This window comes from Chionomys nivalis, chromosome 8 (genome assembly GCF_950005125.1).
Source record: "Chionomys nivalis chromosome 8, mChiNiv1.1, whole genome shotgun sequence".
Taxonomy (NCBI): domain Eukaryota; kingdom Metazoa; phylum Chordata; class Mammalia; order Rodentia; family Cricetidae; genus Chionomys; species Chionomys nivalis.
Window position 1 is genome coordinate 81412632 of NC_080093.1, and position 25198 is coordinate 81437829.

Consider the following 25198-nt stretch of genomic DNA (forward strand, 5'->3'; position numbering starts at 1 on the left):
TAGGAGAACGTGGCATTGTCTCGGAGGTGTAAAATAACTGTGGCTTACTAAGTGATAATGTGCTTCATTTGTCTTTTTTAAAATAATTATTTATGTTAAACTCTTGTAGGATGAAACAACAGCCCAGCCGCTGAATCTCTCATCGCGGCCTAAGACAGCAGAGCCTGTGAAGTCCCCAACATCTCCCACCCAGAGCCTCTTCCCAGCCAGCAAAACCAGCCCTGTCAACCTTCCGAACAAGAGCAGCATCCCCAGCCCCATTGGAGGGAGCCTGGGGAGAGGATCCTCTCTAGGTAAATGGAAAAGTCCACTTCAGGAAGGGACCCGTGACCTAGAACAGAAGTGCGCTGGCCAGGATGCCTTGCCCTTGGGCCCTGTGTGCTCTTTGGGAAGGATAGTGATATTCTTTCCACTGAACCAGAACCCAACTTGGTATCTTGGGTGACTAGAACTTTTGAAAAATGTCTCAAATCCTGTTAGGATCCATTTTTTTTTTTGAGATGATAATAGATCCTGGCCATTAGACAAGTAAGGAAGTGGCCTTAATTTTATCAAGATTTTGCCTAAAAGTAATTCTGTAAGGACATCAAGAACCGGCTTCATTCAGGAAGCCATGTTACAGGGTGCCTTTTCCTTCTTGCTTTTTCAAGGCTCTCTAGAGGTTTTCACATGGCTCTTTGAAAGTGTGGAGCAAAAGCATGGGTTTTACAACAGAACATGTCTCAACCAATAACTTTCACTGTCTGGTGTTGTCGCTCTGGACTTTAGTTTTTCCTAAACCCTACATGGGGAATAGTATTGTGTAGGCCAGAAGAGAATAGTCTGCCTGACAAGGTCTTGCAGTGTCCAGCACATTGGAGCTGTATTTTGAAAGACTAGGATAGGTGAATCCCAACACATTCATGTTGTTGGGTAGAATGAAGCAATAGGCAAGAAAACATTTGTCAGCAGGAACAAACCAAATGCATTAAGGATGTCATTACTGGGCTCCTCTTGTCCCTTGCTTTCCAAATAAAGACAGTGAGATTCAAAGAGGTTGGGAATTCGACCCACCATTTCTTTACCATGTTCCCTTCCTTGTGTTATTTAATCATGGAGCCTCTTGCTTATTATAATTTGATATGGTGATGTGTGGGTAGACCCACTACAACTCTTTTTATCTAGTTTTTCCACTTTATTTAATTTCACTTGACTTTACAAGTTAGGCAATTTAGTTCTTACTGGTAGAATGCCTGAGCTCCAGCCCTGGGCTGTGAATAGCAGAACCAGGACAGATACCCAGATCCTGCTACTCTCAGGAAGCTCCCAGGTCGAGGTGTGCTCAACTACGCTGAGGGTGAAATGCAGTGCCCTCTCCAACACTTGGGGCATTAAGATAGGATGTGAGCAACAGCCTGTTCTGACTTCCAGTCAGGCTTGCTGCATAGGAGCCACAGCTTTTCACTCCCTGCCAGGGGAGCTCAGTGAGAAGAGAAGAGGTGCATGCCCAGACCATTGCTGCCAAGTGCTTCTTTTTGTTGGCGTCTTGGGAGTAGGGAGATGAGAACAAAGAAAGTCAATAGAGGAAAACTAGCCTGCCTCTTGAAGTGGCCCTTGTGCGGTGCACTTCCACATCCTGTCTGGAAAGCACTTGTTCCTGGGCTGCTCATCTGCAGGGAAAGAAGGAGTTGGTTTGCCACAGGCCGTGCTCCTGTCCAGCAGCAGAGCACCCTTCTTAGGTCAGAGCGGTGTGTATGTGTGTGTGTGTGAGGGGGGGTGGCGGCGCAGAGTGAAAGCGGCTGCTGCTAGGGCAGTCTCTGCACAGAATATTGCACGAAGGTGGCCTTTTATCCAGAAAACTTCAAAAGAAAAAAGCTTAATATCCTATAAAGGAACTGACTTTTAAAAACATTTTCATAGATAGTTTCTGGAACTTCACAAATCACACAGATATGCACATGTGTTGTGCATACAAGGTGTGTAGCATGAGCTTGATTGTAGTCTAGTTTCCCTGTTCCTCTGTCTGTGTGAGGTGTCTGCATACATGCATACATGCCTGTCACACACACGTGTGAGGAAATACGAAGGACCTTACACAAGTAGATAATGTCAAATACACAACAGCTGAAATCTAACAGTAATCAAATAATTGGCCTCTTTTGTCTAAAAATGGAAAAACTGATTCAAAGTATTCAATTAAGCTGAGTAAAGCACAAGGAATAGAGGAAAATTAGTTTCTATTCCTTTTTTTCCCCTCTGGGTTACATGGAATATAATGGAAGAAAATGTTTATTCTTAGTTGATTTGAGGGTTTGTGCTCATGTGAAAGCCATTGCCACACATACTGCTTCGCTGTATGTCAGGATTGGGGGTGGGAGGAGAGGCTGGGAGCAGTGGGTGTCCGAGCTAGGGATGGGGCAGCATTGCCATCCTCTCGGTAAACAACCGAGGCAGCATGATAAGAAGAATGCTTCATTAACCAGCCGGCTCTGGGAGAAAGGAGCGCGTGGTGTGCTTCTTCCCACCCCCTCGCTTCTGCGATGGACACAAAACACACACACACAGATGTCACCATAGCGCCCGTGTACCCTCACAGGTCTCATCCTGTTAGCTTTCAAACTGTTCCCCTACACATAACACACCAAATACGAGAGTATCTGAACAGAAATCCCAGCCATCTCCTCTGCCTTCTCCCCTCCTTGTTCCTCCCCCACCTATCAGGAAAGATTGTACACAAAGAATAGACACATGGAGAGCTAGGAAGGGGATGTAGGAGCATTGATAACTGGAGGCACAAGTGGCAAATACTTCCCCTGTGCATGCACGATTAGAACTTAGAACCAGCCATCTGTGAGAGGGTCGGGGACAGCCTACTAGCCTGGAGGGCCAGGGTACCTCCATGGCCTAGCTGCACCCTGAGCCAAAACAGCTTGCTTCACTCGGCTTTCTGTGCTCTAACTAGCGTTGTAGTTTTCTTAAGAACAAATGTGTCCCCTCCTTCTTCAGAGAATACAGTGTTCCCCTGGGGAGTGGGTCACAGTCAGCACTTGAGGGACTGTCCCCACACACCTCTAATAACGCACCCTATGTATGCAGATATCCTGTCCAGTCTCAACTCTCCTGCCCTGTTTGGGGACCAGGACACAGTGATGAAAGCCATTCAGGAGGCTCGGAAGATGCGAGAGCAGATCCAGCGGGAGCAGCAACAGCAGCCACACGGGGTCGATGGGAAACTGTCCTCCATGAACAACATGGGGCTGAGCAACTGCAGGAATGAGAAGGTAACCCTGCATCCCTCCCCGCTCCATAGCAGGCCCATGGGGTCACTGTCATCTCTCCTTAGGCTCCCGGTTCTTACCAGTGATCTGGGTTTCCAGCTGGAGGGCCGCCTTGTCAATACGCAAATCTACCCTGTGTCACATGCTCACATTACTGCTGGTTGGCGTTTAGGTTGTCTCCCAGGTACTCAACCTACCTGCCTGCCTGTTGGTGTCTCTCTGTCCCAGTCTGCACTCTTCAGGCTGTAAACTGTGTGGTTGGAGTGAGAATAGAATGCGACAATATTTAAAAGGATACACACATAAACTCACAGTCACGGTTAAGTGAATTATGGCTCACCGTTAAATTTAATGCTACACTTCCTATCCAAAAGTAAAAAACAAAACAAGCAAATTTCAAACTGCAATTGATTTTCATCATTTTGATTCAGCAAAAAATTTATCAGGTGCTTGTTCTGGGATAGACGCATACAGAAGTAAGGAAGTCTGGAGTAAGTTTAGTCCGGAACTAAACAGCATACACACCAGTAGGGGACAGAGACTGTGGAGAAGGCCGTGTCAGTACATGGCTGGGAACCAAAGGGAAATAAAAGCAAGTTAAAGGGAAGAAACCAGCTTAGGGCGCTTATTTCAGAAGTGGCAATACGGACTGTCTGGATATGACTCAGGATAGAGACCTGAAAGAAGTCACGCTGCGGCTGCAGGAGGATCAGAGTGGAAGGCACTCCAGACAGGTAGAGCTATGCAAGCACGGGCCAGTGTGGCCAGAAAGTCACAAGAAAGCGGATCGCTGAGAACATTAGGTAGAAGTCACGGCCTGGGCAAAGCACGTTCAACCTGGTGGACTCTGAGAAACCTCTTCATTTCATCCCACACTGGACCTCTCCAGTGTGTGAATGAGATTTGATTGACATACAGAAAGACCATTTGGCCTCCTGAAGAAGAGTGGGAAAGGGGGATTGGGAGGAGTGCACCCGGCAGGACAGCTCATTCATTCCTTTTATACACAAATACTTGCCCGGCACTAAACTGTGAGAAAATGCTTATTTATTTACGTTTAAATATGGGGCTATTGGAGAAGGACAGATGAATATTGTAATAGACAATAGTAGTAGCTGTTAATAAAATGTTAAAAACACGTGTGTTTATTTAGTGAACTGAAACTGCAGGCTGCGGGGCTCAGGCCAGGAGTGTCCCCTTTGTTTCCGTCCTGGCTGACTGTAGTGAGGACACGGTGGCAGAGTGTGCACAGTAAGATAAAAGCTTGTGGTTTCCGCAGTTCCCCACAGGGCTTTTCTATTTGCTCTTGAAGAAGTTGGGAGGTGTGCAGTGCTATTTGTGTTCCTGTGTGGCAGGACCCTCTGGAAGGACAGGTGTAATCCTTTCCTAAGTGACTACCACACTGGGTTGTGTAGAGAAGCAGGGACTTAAGCTGTTTGGCTCTGGAGGCCAGTCTGCAGGTGAGGTGTTACAGCCATGCTCTCTGCAGCTCTCAAGGAGGACCAAGCCCTCCTCTTCCTGCCTTCTAATTGTTACAAGAACCTGGCTTACTTCTGCCTTCTCCCGGTTTCCTTCTGTCTTTCCTACTTGCCTTCTGTCTGTGTGTCTGCTACCTAACCCATCTAATCTGTTGTGACCTTACTCTAATTTGATGGCATCTATAAAACTCTATTTCAAAACAAGCTCAAATTCACAATTGCATAAAGTTAAGACTTTTTTGTTAAGGAAACAATGTGACCCATTACAAGGTGTGCACAAGTATAGCTCATTACCAAGCTTTTGACCACACCTCTGTACTCTTGGGCCATACTAGGAGACTAGGGGTGCAGGGTAGAATGGGGTTGGTAATAGGATGGGATACTCCAAGACTCATATGGACAGAGAGAGATGTCTTACCAAAGTCAAGTAAAGATGTGATTTTCCCTCCATTCCCCTGTCCTATGATTGCCATTAGCATCCTACAGGATGTGGAACATCATATATAAACATAGGTGCACACACATAGCTGTAGGGTAATAAATAAAAAATTAATGTCCTGCACTATATGTAGTTATTTACTATTATCATTTGGAGCCAAAGGTCAAAAGTGGACACTGTACACTTCAAATTCCAAAGATTAATTTTTATTTCCCATTGACTTTTCTCAATTCATTTGTGAGGAAGGAAGAAATCTGAAGCTAAATATGAAAAAAAAAAGGCATGAGAGAAAAAGCGAGAAGTAAGGTCGACTTTGAACACATTGGTAAATTATAATCTAACCTACAATATATTGAAGAGAACCGAGTCCCTGAAGGTAAGCTGCAAAGTGGTTTCTACAGAACAGGAAGCTGTGACTTCCTAGTTGGGGAGTCGTTGTGTCAGTAGATACAGTTCCTGGAGTTGGGTGTGAGACATGGAAAGCCCATGCTCTTTAGGAATGCTGTATGTGTTTATCAGCTCTTCTCAGAGGATCTCGAGCCTCCTGAACAAGATCACTGTTTGAGGTGATTGGCGTGGGTGTGTGGGCCTTATCGGAAGATCTCTGTATTTGCCAGGCCAGTTGGGCTAGTTGCAGTTAGAGGAATGTGTGGAGAGCAGTACTTCAGAGCCCCGTGAGGGAGGCAGCTTCAGCTCTACCATCAGAGCTTCATCCTAAAGTTGTGACTTTCCTTCCTTAAGAACACCGCCATTTCTTCCAAGTCAAAGGTTAAGTATATAATATGCAGTAAAACCAGGAAGTCGATTGGGACAAATCCAGTTTGCTATCTGGCTTCAAAGTTGCCCAGCTTTGAATTGCTGGTCCAGTTTTCCTTAACTATAAAGACCTGTAAACTGTAAATTAGACATGGTAATTTGTTCCTTGGACCCCGTGTCGCAGTTTTAGGTAAGTTTCATAGCATCGCTGTCTCGGACCTTATCATTTATTAAGCACACTTCTCTCTTTTACTTAAACCTTCTTTACAGAAGAACATAGCACATACCTGGGTTCCCTGGGAAGTGGACTACCCACTGGATGTTAGTGGCAGGGGTGTGGGTGTGTGGGTACTCTCCAAAACAGGCATCTGTAGAAGGGACAGGGACAAAGCAGGACTGGGTGAGGAAATGGTGCACTGTGCCTCCACCAGCAACCCCTTCACAAGCTTCAGGACCCATCGTTAGTGAGAATTACTCCAAATTTCGAGAGGGACATTAGTTTTGCATACTCGTGCCAATCAGTCCTTGGATAAAAAAAGCTACCCGGAAAAGAGGACTTGATCTTGTCTGAGGTGACTGTCTTTAGCTGAAGCAAGGCCAAATAGGAGAGAGAGAACCTTCCAGTGCTGAAGGGGATGGGGCAGCACATCCCAGTGTCAACCATTGTCTGTTTCGTTCATCACACTAGGTATGAGTAAACAGACTCTGTATATATAACCACTGTGGGCTAGTGAACAGACCCAGACACAAGAGAGCTGTGTTTTTATCACACACACAGGCTCATGTGTGTCCATATGAATATATATTTACCCATGATCTGTTTCACTTTATTGAGCAAATCTTTATTTTGCCACTTTAGTATGAAACATCACTGACTTGATGGGCCAGAACAACACCAGTGGAGTTGCTCTGGGTGACTGGTGCAGGGTGTGCAGGGTCTGCGAAGTACTTAGATTGTGTGGACAATAGACTGTGACAGCACCTCGGGGTCTGTCATCTGTGCCCTCATCTCCATGAGCCTCTGCACACACACTGTGAGTGTCCTGCCAGCAGAAGGCTGAGTCTCGTCCGTCAGTTAGCTTTCCCCACCAAGAATACCAGCCGGCCGCATCTGTGCTGGAGCACCAGTGCGATTAGATCATATGATCATATTATGGTGAATTCCTTACCACATTGTATTGTTCTGACAATTCTAAGTATTTTTGTCATGACAATCCACTGCAGAATTTCAGTCACACTACTTATAAATGTCATAGAGCTAAGCTCAGGGCATCTGACTAAGAGAGAGGTGAGTCAGGGTAGCCTTCTTCATGAATGGTCTGTGGTATGTTTGACGTGTGTGTGTGTGTGTGTGTGTACTCAGTGGTTGGATACAAAATTCATGTCGGGTCACAGATCTCAGAAGTGGGCACACAGGCATACAGATGTGGGCTTGGCCATCACTCCCTCAGGGAATCGCTTGAGAAAGATCCTGACCCTTGGGAGACGTCCAAATGAGCACAGTGGCAAAGGACCGCATTTACCTGTGTCTAAAGTACAGTGGCTGCAACTGGAGCTGCAGTGTGGGTGGGTAGAGCTTACTGCTAGAGAGCTTGCTCTGTGGGTCACAGTGCCGGGTCTGCCAAAATCAGAGCACACCAGACCATTCAGCCACCACCACCAAAACACAAGGGGATTGGAGTCAGCATTCCATCCATCTGGTACCATGACTACTGGCAACAGAGAAGTGGGCCCAGTGAAAGGAAGGAGCTTACTGACCGTCAGCGACTTACAGCAGAAACAGAGTTAAGTCTTGGTGTTCCTCATCTAGGTTACTCTTTCCGCAGAGAGAACAGTATCAGATTTAGTTAGCAACTTTCTATGATACTTTAAGCCTTGGGCCCTGACAGTCTCAAACCTTTGATGGAATAGGGAAAAGCTATATATAGTGCAAAGAACCATGAACTTCCTGCTTTCAGTACAGATGCTGCTTTCTGTCTCCACGGTGCCTTGTTCCTGTTACTCTGGATTCATAATGGAAGGTTGAGTGGTGTGGACAGAGAAACAGAAGTGGCTAGGTGAGGCCACAAATAGATGAGAGAGAGCCTGGCTCTTAGTGTGGACTCACCATGGGTCTCTGTTCTGTCCGTGGGGTTTTCTGTCTGTCTTACCTAAGTATGTCACCTTACCTTTGTGAGTTTCAATGATCAGGGCTATGAGATGAAGGTGGGACTCATTTCCCTGGAAGGCTGTTTGAGGTTGAGTCTAACAATCATCTCATGTGGAAAACGTTCTTTTGGTATTGGCTTCTCTCTCACTTTAAACCCGCGTGCCAACTCTGTGCTCATTTAGTCTTCCCTCTCTTGGATAAACTCCAGCAGAAAGGGCGGGACTACTGTGTCTTGGGGGCCACAGTGTCTAAAGAACAGAGTGAAGGCTGCGAAGACCCTAACAGGAAGCTGCTCACAAATTCACCTGTGCGTTTTGCTTTTCTGTTTTCAAAGGAACTTTAAGGTTTTAAATGGTGTTTGTTGTTTCTATCGGATGTGTGTACATGATGGTGTGAGCATGTGTGCCACACGTGGAGGTCAGAGGACACTGTGGAGTCAGTTCTCTCCTGCCTTAATGTGGCTTCTGGAGATTGTGCTCAGATCTCAGGCAGGCTGGCAAGTGTCTTTACCCTCCAAGCCATCTCACTGACCCTCGGGGAACTTTCATGTACTTGTGACCTGTTAGAATCTGGGTGTAGCCAACAAGATAATATTCAGATATGATTTGTTGTTGGTAGGGAGCTTTTTTATCTTCTGATTTAATGTACTTTAATACATACTTTCTTCTTAAATCTGCATTGTGTTTGATAGCAACAATCATTAGTCATATTCAAATGGTATGTTTTTCCTAGTCAAGTAAAATAGAACAATGATAAGCTCCTCACTGAGGCACATGGTACATGTGTTGTTAGTTATTTCAAAGCCTCTGTTGCATTTTTACAAGTGTGGATCCTTGGTCCTCACCTGGCTTTGCAAACTCAGAACATCCACACCACAGTGACATAAAGCATCGTCTCTCCCTGGGAAAGAAACACACGAAGGAGACTCTGCTTCTGATGCTCAGTTGCCACAACTTCTCATTATTTCTATAGCTGATTCAGATATTTACTGCTACATGACAGGATAAGTGTAATTAGAAGATCAATACTGAGAACAAGCTATTAGGCAAACTGTGGAATGGACTCCTTATACAGACCAATGGGTGCTTACTGTTTTCAAATCAAGTGTACACAGAACCAGTTAATGGGGATTATTGTCTTTGCAACTGACTGGCATGCTCTGATGCAGTGTTTCCTCAGGCAATCTGCTCCCAAGAAAATACATTATGGAGGATGTAGAGCACAGTGGAGACTTCACAGGAAGGGACAGAGGCTATAGTCGTCTTTGTTTGCAAAGCAGAGCAGCAGTCAGTTCAAAAGATATTGAACAATATTTTCACAACATGAAAAACAATGCTTAAATAGTGCTTTATGCTCCAAAAATACTATTTATTACATACCGATCTGTTCAAGGACGTGCTGGTCCTGTTTCACAGGTGAGGAAGCAAAGATCAGCTAAGGTCACTCTTCCCATCATGCCTTCTCTCCATCATTGCATTTGTTCCCCATGTCTCCAGAGATAGATGGGCTGTTTCACTCTGAATCTAAGCTGAGGTGTATATCGAAGTTTCAGACATACATTTTAATGAACACATCACTATTGTGACTGTGGGCAGCTACCTAAACATGTGTTTCTGTATTCTCTTTGAGATGAACAGCTATAGTTATACTTGCATTGGTGTTTTCCTAACATAATATGTACAGAAGTGGTATAAAATTAGAAGAGAGTAATGAGGGTTTGTTAATGCTCCTTTTTGCACTTGAACCAGTAGCACTGGGCAACTCCATGCTGCTGTGTGTAGGCTCTGGCTGAATGCAACCATTGCCTTCTTTCTTTCCTGTTGTCAGGGCTACTTCATTGGTTGCCTAGCTACTGGTTTAAGGCTTAATTCATAAAAAAAAGAAAGAAAAGAAAAGAGCGAAAGAAAAGAAAGAAAAAAGAAAGAAAGGAAGGAAAAGAAAAACCAACAACAACTTACTTGGTTCTGATTCTTGCTTCCTCTGCGCTCTCACTGGGAAGAATGGTGAGAATAGTTATGGACTTATGATTCGAGATGCTTTTTAAGGACAGAGGTGAGGGTTTGCAGCAGAAATGAAGCTTTTAGTTTTGTTTATAAGTATTTAGGTCAAAATATCAAATCCAGTTACCACTTCTCCCAGTGAACATGTTAAGCTTCTACACAGTCAGGTAGTAGCTGTGTGCTCATCTTCTGGGAGATTTATTGTCTGCACAATGTGTAAAACATATTAATTAAGCCCTCACCAGTGCAGGCACTCTGCAAGCCTCCATCCATCCAGGACTACTCTTTCTACTAGCTATTTTCAGCTCTTGGGCTTTCAAGGCCCTTCTACACTCCTAAAAATTACTAATTACCTCAGAGACTTTGAATGTGTGTGAGCTATATTACATGGATGATAACAACCAATATCCATCATATTAGATATACAAACTGGAGCATTAGGATATTTATTTGCTTAAAATAGTCACAGATCAATTAGATATTATTTTGAGTGGTAGCTATGCATTTTAAAGCAAAATTACAACATGAATGTCTTTGCTTTTAATTTTTACAGACTCCTTTAGTTCCTGATTCATTTTGGAAATAGCCAGTCTCTCTTTTCTGCTTTTTCATTAAAATTATATCCTAGACATACAATATTTTGAGCGCCATTGTTTGTACAATAGAGAAAGGTACCTAAATGGAAAAATAATATCTTAGTTTTACTGTGGAACGCATTTTGGTTTATTGGGCCACCCTCTTAAAAGATCTATAAAGTTTCAGGGCAGGGGTTATATGCTATTCTAGATAGTATCATACACATATCTACATTAATGTTTGAAGTGTATGCACCTTAATTTTAAAACATCTTCTACTCAAACATCATATGTATTTAGAAATAAGCAGAGTTTTGAGGTTGAGTTCTCTTGGAGTTTAAGAGGCAAAAACTGTTAACCAAACTGTGTAACTTGTATTTATACCTTGTCTGAATGCGGGAAAAAAAATCATTATGAGTGATTTGCAGTGATACGAACCATAAAGTAAGGAATAAGAAGTATGGGGTAAGGAGATAGTGTGAAAAAGAAACAACTGGCGAGAAACTAAGGTTCATAGGTAGAGTGAGATGAAGTCATGTAACTGTGGAAAAATAAGCGCACAAATTTTTGATATTCATATTTGCTTAATTGGTAATGAGGGGTCACGACTCAGTTCTGAGCTTCCTGGTAAACAGGCAAAATGGGAACGCGTTATAATAGTGTACCTGTCTATTATATAAGTAAAATTGCTTCTCAGGAGAAATGGTTGTCATATTTTTAAAAGGTTAATAACACTTTGAATATAAAGTGAAATTCTGTTTAAAACACAACCGTAGAAATGCTGTGTAACCTCCAACCTGTTTCCTGTTCTAACCGAGCTCCTGGGGACGATACAGAAGGCTCCTGGGGATCACAACCTTGGCAGAGAAGCAGCACCTGTCACTTGCCTAGGTGCCTCTGGACCCTGGAACCTGCACTCTCAGCTCTCTGTTTCTAAGGTGTAGGCCTTTCTTGAGACCTGGCTGTCTCAGTTCATGTGACCTATTCGGGGATCTTTACCCTGTGAACAGGGGACCTTGTGTCTGCCTTGTCTTGAGAGACCTCTTACAAATGCTTTTACAGAGTTGGAAGTTCACTCTGTTTTTTTCTCCCCTGGTAATGATAGCTTTTCCCTTCAGAGGCATAAATCAGGAGCCTTTTCATCTTTACAGAAATAAAAGTTCACACTCTGTGTTCTCTTAACCAAAGTAGTGCTACCCACCACTTCTCTAACCTATCACGGTGAGTACAGTTATCTTGGCAATGAGAGCTTGTACAGACCAGTTAGTACAGACTCTTACTTTATAGATGAGGAAATTGAGGCAGAAATAATGGGAGCAGTTACCTGCTCTAAAATACAAGGTATTAGAGAACGGTACAAAACCCCACATCCCTGGCATTCGGGCACAGTGTATTACAGATCCCAGGACAATGTCCAAGTCCTAAGGTAACAATGTTGGTGACTCTGGAGTTTACGTAGTACTGACTTCAGTGTAGTCCTTCTCTGTTACATGTTATAATCTTTGCAATAGTGAGCCATGCACATATGATATATTGTACACACACATATATAATATATGATATATATATATATGTTATATAATACCTTATTAGAGTTAAGGTCAAAGGAGACATTTGTCTTTTGGGTATGTTCAGTACACAGTAAGCGCTTGGTAGCATATGGAATGATTTAACTTGATGCCAATAACAATTTTTGTACATATATTTTATATGACATTTTAGTTCTCAGTAGTTCACACTTGTCAAAGGTTTACATAAGCCTTTCTCACATTAGGCAGGTGAGTAGCACTAGTCTCTTTCTGGCAGTTGCAGTTTTGAAAATAATGGGAATGTCAGAGTTTTGTTAGAAAACATTTTTCTTGTTTATCCATTACAATCGGTCCTCACAACCCTCTTATAGATTTTTTTTCCATCATTCCCCTTTGCCGGTAAAAATGAAGTTCCAAGAGCTCAAATTATTGGATGGCATGCTTACAGGGAGCACTGAAAGTGAACCCTTCACACTCTACTCATGACTCCATAGCCTGCACCCGAAACTCTCTCTCTCTGTCTCTCTCTCTCTCTCTCTCTCTCTCTGTCTCTCTCTCTCTCTCTCTCTGTCTCTCTCTCTCTTTCTCTCTCTGTCTCTCTCTTTCTCTCTCTCTCTGTCTCTCTCTCTCTCGTGTGTTGATATGCACACGAGGCTGCTTTATGACAGAATATGATATCTGTCTGTGTTCATCTCTGATTTTGTTCTACTCTCTTGATGCTTGTGGCTGTTGCTATATTTGGTTGTTTTTGTGTTCAGTTGGTCTCAGTTCTGCCTCTTTAGACTATGTGAGCACTTTACAGCGGATGTGACCTTCTTTCCACACTGGATCCCCTCTCAGCATTGTCTTGAATCTGCTTGTCCCAAATGTATCTTCAGGAGCTCTCTGGCAGAGGTTCACTTTTAGCTAAGATCCAGTTTGTAATCTTGACATTTGCAACTAAGATTAGAATTTCCCAAAGTACTGTCTTCCTGCTATGGAGAGAAATGCTTGCTTTTATTTTTGGTACAACCCTGATTTGCCCTTTATGTCTTTTTATAAATGAAGTCAACAGCACTGGCTTTGAAGAAACACAAAGAGTGTCTTGTGACGTGCATTACCCACTAGATCTAGTTCATATATCTTCTTGACTGTCAGTCCCTAGCAACTCCCAAAGAGATGGTTCGAATTTGTTCTATTATGGAGAATCAATGCAGTTTTTATGAAAAAGTGAAACATTAAGTTTGGGATCCTCTTATATATGTTGATAGTAAACCTTCAACATTAAAATCAGTCTTCATCTTTCCACCTCCAAAATAGAAACAAGTTTAAAGAAATAATTTCATGAATTCATGGTTTTAAAAGTTGCATTGGCATATCAAGAACTTCCTAGGATTGGGGATGAAGTTCTGTGGTACAGACTTGGCTGCCATACATAGGACCCTGGTTTTGATCCCTACCATTGTAGAAAAAAGGGGATGGGGCCCTTTTGTTCTTCTAAGAGTATGAATTCCCTAAATTAGTAACACCCCTGAAAAGGAGGTTGGAAGCAGATTTAGTCTTTTGTATTCTAGACCTGTGATGTAGCTGACATAGTATGATATCCTCGGGTCTAGTCAAGCATCATCAGTGGAAGAAGAAACAAAACTCTTTTAAATAAGTCACAGTGAGGTTAGAGTCGCTGCTTCAGCCTAACGAATGCTCCATTCACTTCAACCACATGGCCTTACAGCTTGGGACACCTGTGGCCTGTTACTTTTGAGTGCCTTTGTTTACTCACTAGGAAGGCAGAAATGATAAATATACACGGCTGTGGGCAAGAGCCAATAACATAGTATGTGTGAAGTAATGCAGACGGAAGTAAATCTTCTGGCTTCCATGGTTTCCAGCAGGAGGGCATCACGAGAGTTGGGCAGGAAGAGCATCTCATCTGATGGGCAAGTTTGTGCACAGGCTTGGCTTGTCCCTCTCTGTCCTGATGGAAATGCACTTGTGTTTAGGAAACAAGATAGATCAGACCCATGTGCCACTTGCAGGACACCCATTAGCTAGGGACTTGAGGCACTGCTGACCAAGGGGAAGAGTGGTCTGGAGAACAGGAAGAACTTGCAGTGCTCCATAGAAAGACTTAGGAGAAACATCCAGACGAGGTCCCCAGCACAGCGTCCTCCGGGCACCCTGGCATTTGTCTTCTCATCTGGGCTGGGATGGAGACCATACTACAGGGTTCCGGTGACAGGGGGTCTTGAATATCTGGGGAGAGAATGAGTGAATGGTTGTGATTAAGAGATGGAGGGGGAGGGAAGGAAGCAGAGAGAGACAGAGGAGAAAGGAGAGAGATGGAGGAAAGAGGGAAGGAGGAGAAGGAAGGGTAGTGGCTGAGGTAAATGGAGTATTTCCCCAGATAAACTTTCAGACAATGAACTTGTTACATAGCAACTGGTAAGTTGTTTCTTCCCAGCATGACAAAGGTAGGGATGTGCGGCTGTAAACACAAAAGAAAAGCTGAAGTAATTATCTTAGTTCATGGGCTTTTATGACTAAGTTCTCTGGTGAGGAGTCTTATCCTCCTCTCAGGAGAAGCCTGACAGAGCTCTTATTTTCTGCTGTCCTCTTTCAAGGGAGGCACTGAGGACTCAAAGCCAGCACTTCCCTGTGCTCTATGCTTTCCTACCCCCCATTGTGGCTTACTGTTACTGCTAATGCAAAGGAAGAACCGTTGTCCTGACTGTCCCTATGTCTTTCCCTGACACAGAATCTGTGTGCTTCTGTCGAGAAAGCAGACTGCACGAGCTCCTCTGAGCCATACAAAACTATTTTTCCTTTCAGTCTGTTTCCACACTGGCATGTGCCTGCATTGGCTCAGTCAGGGAACCTTATAGAAGCTTCCTTGCTGGGCTTCAGGAGAGCTTCACCATCAGCGTCTCTCCTTGCTCTGCTTCACTGCTGACTTTCTGCCTCCCGGTGGCGGTGGGTCTGCTGTGGAGTGTGCACTGCTTGTGTCTGCCTCCTCCTGTGTATGAGGAAGCATTTCTCTTTCTCTGAGTTGCTGCCCTTCCCTGCGTCATCCCGTTCTCCCTTCTTTCTCCTTCCTGCACCCCTGCCACAGTCTGAAGCTTGCTGATGACTGGTGATTTTTCTCTGAACTGTACAGTGGTAAGAGGAACTTGCTGCTTCTGGATTGCTGTGGAGAAGGGCTACCGTATATAATAACTGTGTCTCCTTGTATGTTCTGTGTCCTCTGTAGCAACATAGCCACAGGAGCTCCAGTGTGTGCACCCTCCAAAGGGTCCCCCAAACCACAGAGGAATTGCTGCATGAGGAAGAGGTAGCCCAGTGCAGAGGGTGGCAGGGGACAGACTTGTGCAGACTTTAAGATTGGTTTCATTTATTTAAGCACTAAGGACATGATGTCTTGGCCTTGAAGAGCTTCCGAAATTTCAGTTTATGAAGCGAGTGCCTAGTTGCAGAGCTTCAGGAGTTGATGTGGACGGCGACCTTCCTCGTGGCCTGATCTACACCTACAACACTAATCAAAGTCTTAGAAATTAAGCAGTGCAAAAGGAGTTGAGCAAGATGCTAAGGCAGAGGCCCGTTTTCTAGGGGACTTTGGTGAGTCTCTAATTACTGAGCCTCCCTAAGGGAGTTCTTTCTGGAGCATCAGTAGATCATGTCTTCCAATAAGACTGTAGGCACGGGGCTGAGAGTCTGTTTGATGTCCCCATGGCTGAGTAGGGCTCTCGGGTGTCTGAGGGGCCCAGAGAAGTAAGGCAGTGACTTCTGCTTAGGAAGGTACTGTGGCCGTGCTCTGGGATTCCTGCCTGCAGCCTCCTTGGAATGGAATGAAATTGGCAGCCTTGGGCTGATACATAAATAAGTAGTGTGTCCTCTCTGGTTTTCCATAAATAAAGCGATTATTTGTTTATCATCCTTGTGGGTGGTTGTGGAAAGGCGAGGCTGTAGAGGAGTGTAGTCAGTTTCAAGTAAATCAGGTCTGCTGTGCCCAAGATCTCTGGTGTTTAGAGGACACGTTTTAGAATTGCCTCAGAGCAGTGCGTAAGACCTGAAAGTTAGCTAAGCACTGAGTTATCTACTGAGCCAGCCCCATGGCAAGGCCACAGTACTGAGGGGTCTGGATTTCATGTTGCACCAAGACTGTTTTCTGAGCATTATCATCCCCAGTTTTTAGACTGTTGAAAGGCTGCTTAGTGAAATCAAAAGCATAAAGGGATCTTTATGGTTTCCGCTCACACAGAAGCCATATTAAGAGTGCCTTTTGCAGTTAAGTCTGTCTGTCTCAAGGGTAAGACTACTGGTGACTGTTTAGAGCACACGTGTTTTAAAACCGTGACGAAGATGCGAACGGGCCCACAGACATCTTGACTAGTCTTCAGGGAAGGCTGATATTTTAAACCAGACAGCTCCTAAATAGATGCATTTATTTTCAGACCTGTTACCTTGGATCTGAGCATTCTATATTCTGTCCTCACACTCTAGTGCCCACAGGAGAGCAAGCCCACAACTCAGAACCTTGTTTGAATGGCAGATCTTAACCTGCATAGCCAAGTTTATTTTAATTAATTAATAAATTTGCTACTATTTTGGCTGTCACCTCATTTATTAAAATCGACTGTTCTAATCAATACAAATTTAAATATGATCTTATTTAATTGGTTAAAAACAGATTTAGTCCTTTATTTAGTCATTTTACCTTTGTTTTATTTTTATTTTTTGCTTCTCTGTGGATTACATTTGACAGTAGAGTTTCATAAGAATCAACTTTTTAAAGTATTTTTTTTCTTTTGGTTTTCTCTATATAACAGCCCTGACTATATTGGACAGACCAGGCTGGCCTCGAACTCACAGAGATTCACCTGCCTCTGCCTCCTGAGTTGTGGCCATACCGCCCAGCAAGAATCAGATTTTAATGGGCATGTTGCATACCTTTAATCCCAGCACCTGGGAGGCAGAGGCAGGTGAATCTCTGTAAGTTAGAGGCCAGCTTGGTCTATATAGCAAGTTCTAGGCCAACAGGGCTACATAGTGAGACTTGTCTCAAAAATAAAAATCAAATACAAAATAGAAGGAACTATAATTCTTAAAACTTCAAAAATTTGTAATTGTTATTCTCATGGTCTTCTTATGTCATTAATTGGTCTGAAATTACTGTTAAAATTCTGTGGACATTTAAAACCTCTGCTAATTATAATATTCACATGGGAAGTTGTTTGTTCTATGAATAACTGTTGATTTTTTTCCTTGAGACTGTGCAGATCCATTTTAAGCAACTCTCCTTTGCTGGTCTTGGGTTGAGTGAACAGCTTATTTGCCTCTGCTGGGTTTCCAGGTCTTTTGTGGACAAGGCAGGGAGTGGACAGGACACACACGCTGATTTAGTGAGTCTCAGACTCTTGGAGGGGTTGCTCTTTTTTCATTTAGAAAACAGTTCATGCAGAAGAATCACCATTTCTAACTTTGAAGAAATGACTGTCCAAATATAAGGAAACTTTTACACAAGAATTGAAATTCAGCATTTGAAGGCACCTCACTATTTAGTGCCTGGCCCTGAATGATGAGCCAAAATTCAAAGTTATGAACTAAATTAAATTCAGTTCCAATGCTGCCTTCATCTTGACATTTAAATTGTTTAAACATAAATCTGAAGACTGCTTTCTGACTTAGTAAAAACCAAAGTTGATGCAGTCTCCAACTTCATTGTCTCAGCTATAACATAAGGCATTTCAGTCTCTCATTTCTGAATATGGAGATGACAACCTGAAGCACGATTAATAAGAACTTGGAGACATATTGGGGTTCTACCTGGAGACCAGAATAGCAAAGCAGCCAGCTACTGGCTCTTGCCTTGACCTCAGTCTGAAATGGTGATCCTACCTCCAGGAAACCCCAGATGAAACTGAGATCTGTCTCCTCCCATTTTATAATCCTCTCTAGTTCTGAGATTAAGGGTGTGCACCACTACCGCCTGGTTTCTATGGCAAGCTAGTGTGGCTACTGGGGTTAAAGGTGTGTGTCATCACTGTCTGGTCTGAAAGACTATCCAGTGTGGCTATTTTACTTTTCTGATCTTCAGGCAAGATTTATTTATTAAAATACAAATGAAATGCCACTACAACAACCTCTCCCCTCTGTAGGATAAGAATAAATTAAATTATCCATCCAGACTATACTTTGAATTGAACATACTTTGAGTTTGTGTCAGTCAGAATCTGTTGTCAAGATCAGGTGATCTTTATCTACTTCATCGTTTATTCACTCTGAGGATGGGGGCAGTAATTACCAGCATCCTCTGTTTGTGGGCTCTCTGACAAGCTATATATATGTAGGGAGCCCCTAGCTCATTTACATCACATGCATAATGTACGCTAGCTGGGATATTAGCTTCTCAGGTTTGATGGAATTGCACAACACACACAGTGATCAGCACATTCTTGAGACTGCAATGATCAGAAGAATCAGAGGAATATAGCAGCATGTGGGAACAAGGGGAAGTGCTCTGGTATCAACACACACCCATCCCTGTTCTCTTCCACCCCTTTGAACCAGGTTGGTTTCCCTGGGTGCCTAACAATTCGTCAGAAATCTAGTAGCGTAAATTACAGAAACAGGAACAAGAATAAATGTCTATTCATAGGCTTCATATTCAGTAAAAAGAGGAAAGAGTTGGCTTCAGGGAGAACAAACTGCCCCAAAGCTTTGTGGATCTGTACATATGCTTATGTCATTTTCAGAGGAGATGCACAGCCTTTTACAAATGCGCCTGGCGCATTTAATCTCAAGCAGGCATTGGATGCCACAAGGAAAAAAAATGAAGGAAGAAAAGTCAGGCATGGGAAATTAAAAGAAAAAAAAGTTCAAAAATATGCAAAACACAAGTTGCTAATAAAATATTGTCTGCTACACTAATTAACATGTTATTTACAAAGTTTATTCTTAGCATACTAACGAGAAGATGACAATCCCATAGCAGTTTCCACTCAGATTACTTAAGACTGTAACAAGAGTTCTATCCTGGAAGTTTGTTACAAAACCATCAGCTTTCTATAGTCCTGAGCAGTATTTCTGAATAACGCTTACACAGGAATTCAATCAGAAGCCCAGATGTTTGAAAAGGATACAGCAGACACACTGTAGCTGTTTTAAAGACAGCTACTTTCCCTTTGTCCTCTCATCAGCTTCACAGTTCCCTTCCAATTAAACCTAGATGTGTGTTTAGCTTGTCCACATCCCCGCCCACCCCTACCCCTGTCTCCTGTGTGGTTATTGCTGACTTGAGACATCCCAACAAGGAATCTCACTCCTCTGGACTAAGCTGTAGCATTCTTCCTGCCTTCCCTTCACCTCCTGATAAAGAGTTGACAGGATTTACTGCCACACACAGCAAATAACCTGTTAGTTAGTCTGTGTAAGCCCCTCCCCTGCCCCCAGACTCAGCCTTACTCATTTTGCTGGAGTCCGGCTCAGGCAGCCTCTAGTCCAGTCTTGATTAAATAAAGCAAAATACGTTGATCATTTTAAAAACTGAGAATTTTCTTGAATTTGGTTTCAATGTTCAAGAATTGAAAAAAGTGAGAAAACTTTAATTTTATTTGTGATAGATTTAACTTAAGAAATTTAAAGTCTTTGTTAATGTTTACATTTCTGTCTTTATGCATTTTTCTGTAATGGCTAGAAGAAACAGAGTGCCCTCACTTAAATCTCTTGAACATCCCCCACCCTGTGAAGTATTTTATGTGAAGAGTCTGTGTGTGATGTTATCAGAAAAAACTTGTTTAATTTTATTTTTATTTTAGGCTTATTTTTATGTTTTAGAAGAATATTGTGACCCCATTTGGGAATTTTAATTTGTGTCTTATTTAGTCTGCAGTGTGACACCAGTTAATTGTGCGCTACTTTGTAGTAACTACATGTTAACTCTGTTGGAAGTAATGGTAATTATACTGTAATTGACACCAGTTCTCCCACAGCTTTGGAAAGCCATACAATTAACACATATCGCCACAGTTGGACACTTTCTTTTGTCCTCTGTGGCATGCCATCTTAGAGTACTATTTTCAACAGTGTTCCTAAATATTTTCTCCTTCTTTTAAATGCCTTTTAAAAATTGTCAATTTTTAGAGTTACTTCTAAACGTTACTACTAAACTAGAACATTTCTTAAATTTTAATTTTACTCAATGAAAGCCTCTCTTCTGATCAGATGTAATTAAAGTTCTCCATGACTTTTATTACAAATTTGTTGATGGTGTCCTTGGTTCTACAGTAGTTCCTTTCACGAACTCTTGACATGGAGGACTGGCTCTGAAAGTGAGTCACAGCCGCTCTTTTTAACTGGACTCGCAGGTGGAAGGGCTGCACTGTACCTGGTACCCCGATGCCCTCACAGTGGACACCAGCCTGGAGACAGAGGCAGATTTAAAGCCAGTTAGATGAAAGTGACTTCCCTCTGGTTTTCACTGCCCCCTTCTCTTGCTTTCCCCTGTGACCCCCTGCCTTCCATTGCCTGGAGAGTCCAAAGAGTTTTTGAACCAGCAAACAGACGCTTTGGGACCAAATATGACCACAGCTTGGCAGGCATGTTTGACAAAGGGATTAATTTTGAGTGCTCTTCTTGAGACTATGATAATTGTTAAGAACGTTTTGTGACCCAGTGAAGTGTGTGCGGGAGAGCTGGGAGAGCTAGAGGCAGATATCACGGGGCGGAGAGTTTCAGAGCTGGAAGAATCCACGGAGAGAAGCTAACTCCCTGATTCCGCAGATGAAGCCACCAGAGTAGCATGGCTGGCCCAGAGTGGTGGAGTCAAAGGAGCAGAGGCTGAGAGAGCCTGGAGGTCCTGGGTTAGACACTGGATACGTTCGCAGGGGCTGACGGGCTTCAAGCAAGCCTCCTGGTCTCTCTGGCCTCAGTGATCTCTGAGGGAAGAGGCCTTTATGTTTTCTTTTGGAGTGACAGCTTCCCCGTTCCCCTGTTTTTCTCTTAAGAACATATACTATTTTTGCAGCACACATTTTCTTTAAATTACAGGAAAACCTCTTAGGGGATGCAATGTATTTATACAGCTCATAAATTAAAACAGATACATTGTGGTAATGCTTATGTTTTCCATTTTCGTGTGTTTATATTTCTGTGGGGGAAGCAGCTTCAAAATTATCAGTTGGCCTGCTAAAACTGAAGTAGAATGCATAATTTTGAAGAAAATATTTATTCTTGGTTTGTATAGTTTCGATGTCTTTAGCTTGAATAAATTGTACCTGTGTTCCCACAAACAATGTTGAAAATACACACTGCAAATTACATAGATGTCTGAAATCAAATTCATATGATCCCCAAGATACCATTTCGGACAAAGATGTTTGCTAACTCGCCGTTAGTTTTGTGCTGATGTCCTTTGCTCATATGGGGAATGTTAGGCTAACAATAATGTTATTGTTATTGGTAGCTTCAGTGAGATAGAGTTCCCTGTTTTTAAATCATGTTTTAGCTTTCGAAGTAGCTTCTGCAGTTTTACAATGGAACCTTTTGTGAACTTGTTACCGAATAATCGGAGAATATTCAGGAACAAATCTGCCACATGCCCCTGTGTAGGAGTAAAAAGTTGAAACCACATATAAGCAGGACTCCGGTTGCCACACAACTGGATCTGCTTAAATCTGGGTGCTTTATAAGTCTACTTGGGAGTTGCAAACTTATAAATAACCTTGCAATTGGTTAAAGCCATATTAAAACCATATGAGCAAAACAGAAAGCGTTTAGCTACAGGACTCCAGTAAGCACTATCACCCAGAGAAACGTAATTGAATTCAGCGCTTCCCAAGGCTAAAATGGGCTCCTGTCTTCAGGACTAATGCTGCCATGTCACTTGTCAAGTGACGGTGGTGACATGAGTCTGAGCGTGTTGCAGGGGGTGCATGGGACCCGGCTGTTGCCAGGATTATAGAGACAGAGCTCTTCTGGCTTAGTGCACCCTTCACATCCTGGGGGAACCTTGTCATACATCATTTGAAAATGTCTTTGAAAGCCCCATAAAACACATTCACAAGAAGCTCTGCCGACAGTTGTTCATTTCAGCAGGCATGTGCTGCATGGCCTTGCTCTGCTTACAGGGCCTAGTGCTTGCAAAGGGGAGCCTACGGTCCAGGGGTTAACAAACACTAACCCAGCACCCCAAGAAGAAATCTGAACAGCTCATGTCACTCTTACTGATTGTGATTCATTTTTTTCAAGTTTTCTTCTTCTGGTTTTTGACAACTTTTGATGAGTTGTTTTAAGTTTTCCTTCCCTTTAAGGCTAAATTTTTTGAAGAATTATTCATCGATAGATAGACGATAGTTAAGTAATAGATTATAGGTAGGTAGGTAAATGGCTGGTAAGTGATAGGTAGATGATTGATAGATATATGGTAGATAGCTAGATGATACAAAAGGTAGGTAGATTAATGATAATTAGGTGTAGATGACAGGCAGATAGATAGATAGATAGATAGATAGATAGATAGATAGATAGATAGATAGATAATAGCATTATCAACATAGAACTACTACTTGTTTCTGATTGCAAATACTTTTGAAGGATCATTGCTAAAACTTAATAACCTCTCTAAACTTTACTTTTTGATTATGTGATAAATTTTGATGAGTGACAGGAAAACTTTTATGAAGTAAGAAACAAAAACTGTCATCCTAACAGTATATATCACAGATCGGGTGGCCCAAAAAGCTGAAATTTACTGTCTCAGTCTTAGAAGCTGGAAATCCTCAGTCTAGATGCCAGTGGGGTTATTTTCTTCTGAGGCCTCCATCCTTGGCTTTCATATCTGCCCTTCTTTCTCTCACATGGTCTTTCTTCGGTGTAAACACACTTGTGTCCAAACTCCTACTTAATATACCTAGTCAGACTGTGGTAGCACTGACTGTCACAACCTCATTGGACTGGGTTACATCTATGGCCATCCTTAGAAAACAATAGTAAGATATAAATGATATAAATTACAATTTAGGTAGGTATTTGTACTGAGGTAAATTCAGGATCATAAATCGAAAATTTGGTTATTGTGTGCCTTTTCCCAATCCTTAAATTGCTGGGGAAATGCTGGTGCCATAGGGTTGCAGTGATTAATTAAAAGGTTATATGTATGAATACTTCCCAGAAAGAGAAAGAGAAATTAGGGGGGTGTAGATTAGTAAAATAACCTGTCAGATAAATGATTGAAATGAGAGATCATATGTGTAGACACTTTGCAGAAAGGTAAGATAGAAGGAAAGAAGGAAAAATAAATTAATAAAATATCATAACAGTTTAAGACATTATTGCTAAATATTCCAAGCTAAACATTAACAGCACCCTGATCTAAAACCATGCATTCTCCTGCATCAGTTGCTGACCTAGACAAGCAGAGTGCATTCCTTTTGCCTTGACTAAGCATCCCAGAACTAAAGTTAGGCCTTTTTTCCAGCAATCATGTGATAGTCAGATCTCACATCCATTTTTAAGCACTCAGAGGTTCCCTGACTCTCCCTCCCTGCTCAGCTTCATGCCCTGCTCAGTTGGAATCTTAGGTTCAGATATAACTCCTTTGAGTTTTCTGAATGTAGGATTTCAAAGCCCTTTGGACTCTCATATGTTAAACTTTTTCCTAACATGCCATTCTCTTCCTGATGACATTATAATTAGGCCAACTAAAGCATTTCTTCTTGACAAAATTTTGTGTTGACTTTTTACCAGTCCCAAGTGTAATCTGTAACACACTCCCTTTTCTTCTGACACCAAGACCATAGAGAACACATATCATGGTTGACTTATGGGTCTGTCCATGTGGCTTCTCAGTTTGCTAAAGATATAATGTCTGTCTTATGGGCTTTACAACAGATTAGGCAATCCAGTAGCTAAATCCTGCCAAAATAGCTTCCCTTTCTTCATCTATTTTAGTTTTACTTTTAAACAAAGTAAAATTAATGTTTAATTTTTTACAAAAGCAATGATATCAAATTTAATTATTTTACATAGATATATTTAATTATTAAAATACAAGTAAATAAATGCAAATTAAGATGTGTAAGTCAATAGAATGCCCTTCTGGTCAGTCTGGGCCCCTGTTGGGAAATGGGAGATCCATCTTACTCTAATTATATGGCAGGGCTTCCCATAACATCTCTCCTTACAGCCTCAGCTCTCCTAGAACGTTCCTCTTACCCTACTTAGCAGTTAAAAATATGTCCATTTCTGCCAGGTGGTGGTGGCACACGCCTTTAATCCCAGCTCTCAGAGGGGGCAGAGGCAAGTGGATCTCTGAGCTGGAGGCCAGCCTGCTCTACAGAGCAGGGTCCAAGACAGCCAGGACTACACAAAGAAATCCTGTCTGGAAAAACAAAAACAGAACAAAACAAAAAGATGTCTATTTCTGATGAAAGATAGTAAAATGAACACTTGAGCAAAGTTGTTTTAATTTCAGTTTAATTTTTCTTTAGAAGTAAGAGGACAGAGGGCCACATACTGACTAACTTGGTGGAAATTCTCATTGGAGAGACTTCCATTATACCAAGTTGGTTGGCATGTGATCCTCGCTTCTCTTCCAACAGGTGTCTTTGTGGTCTGGAGCAAATACGGTTAGAAAACTCAGGGCTTAACTCATTCATGAATACTAACCAGTACAATACTGATGTTAAGGGTACATTAGGAGCTATAAAAAGTAAGAATGTTGGCTAACACAGTACTACTGGACTATAGAATTCAATGATGAGCTTCCTTTTTCCCAGCCAGAGGCTTTACTATCTTCAATACCGACTCTGGAAACATCCATGCTTCTAGGACAACTTCATCAGAAAGTCACCTTTTATGTGTCAGACCTACATTTTTAGTATGTACGTGTGTGTGCATGCCTGTGTGAGTTTATGTTCCACACAGCAGCCACAGGCAGATCCCCTGGAGCTAGAGTTACAGGCAGTGGTTGTGAGCTGTCCCATGTCGGTGCTGGGAACCAAATTCCAATCCTCTGCAAGAGCAGTGAGTATTCTTACTCACA

General features: G+C 42.5%; 1 protein-coding gene across 6 annotated transcripts in view; it reads left to right on the forward strand.

The window, feature by feature from the left end:
* The window catches only part of Sox6 (SRY-box transcription factor 6), a 557476-nt gene that overhangs the window by 481943 nt on the left and 50335 nt on the right, over positions 1-25198 (forward strand). For all 6 annotated transcript variants that reach the window (XM_057777769.1, XM_057777768.1, XM_057777773.1 and 3 more), the window contains 2 exons: positions 110-293; positions 3076-3260. In XM_057777769.1, the coding sequence (XP_057633752.1) occupies positions 110-293; positions 3076-3260 (369 nt within the window). The remainder of the gene's footprint in view (positions 1-109; positions 294-3075; positions 3261-25198) is intronic.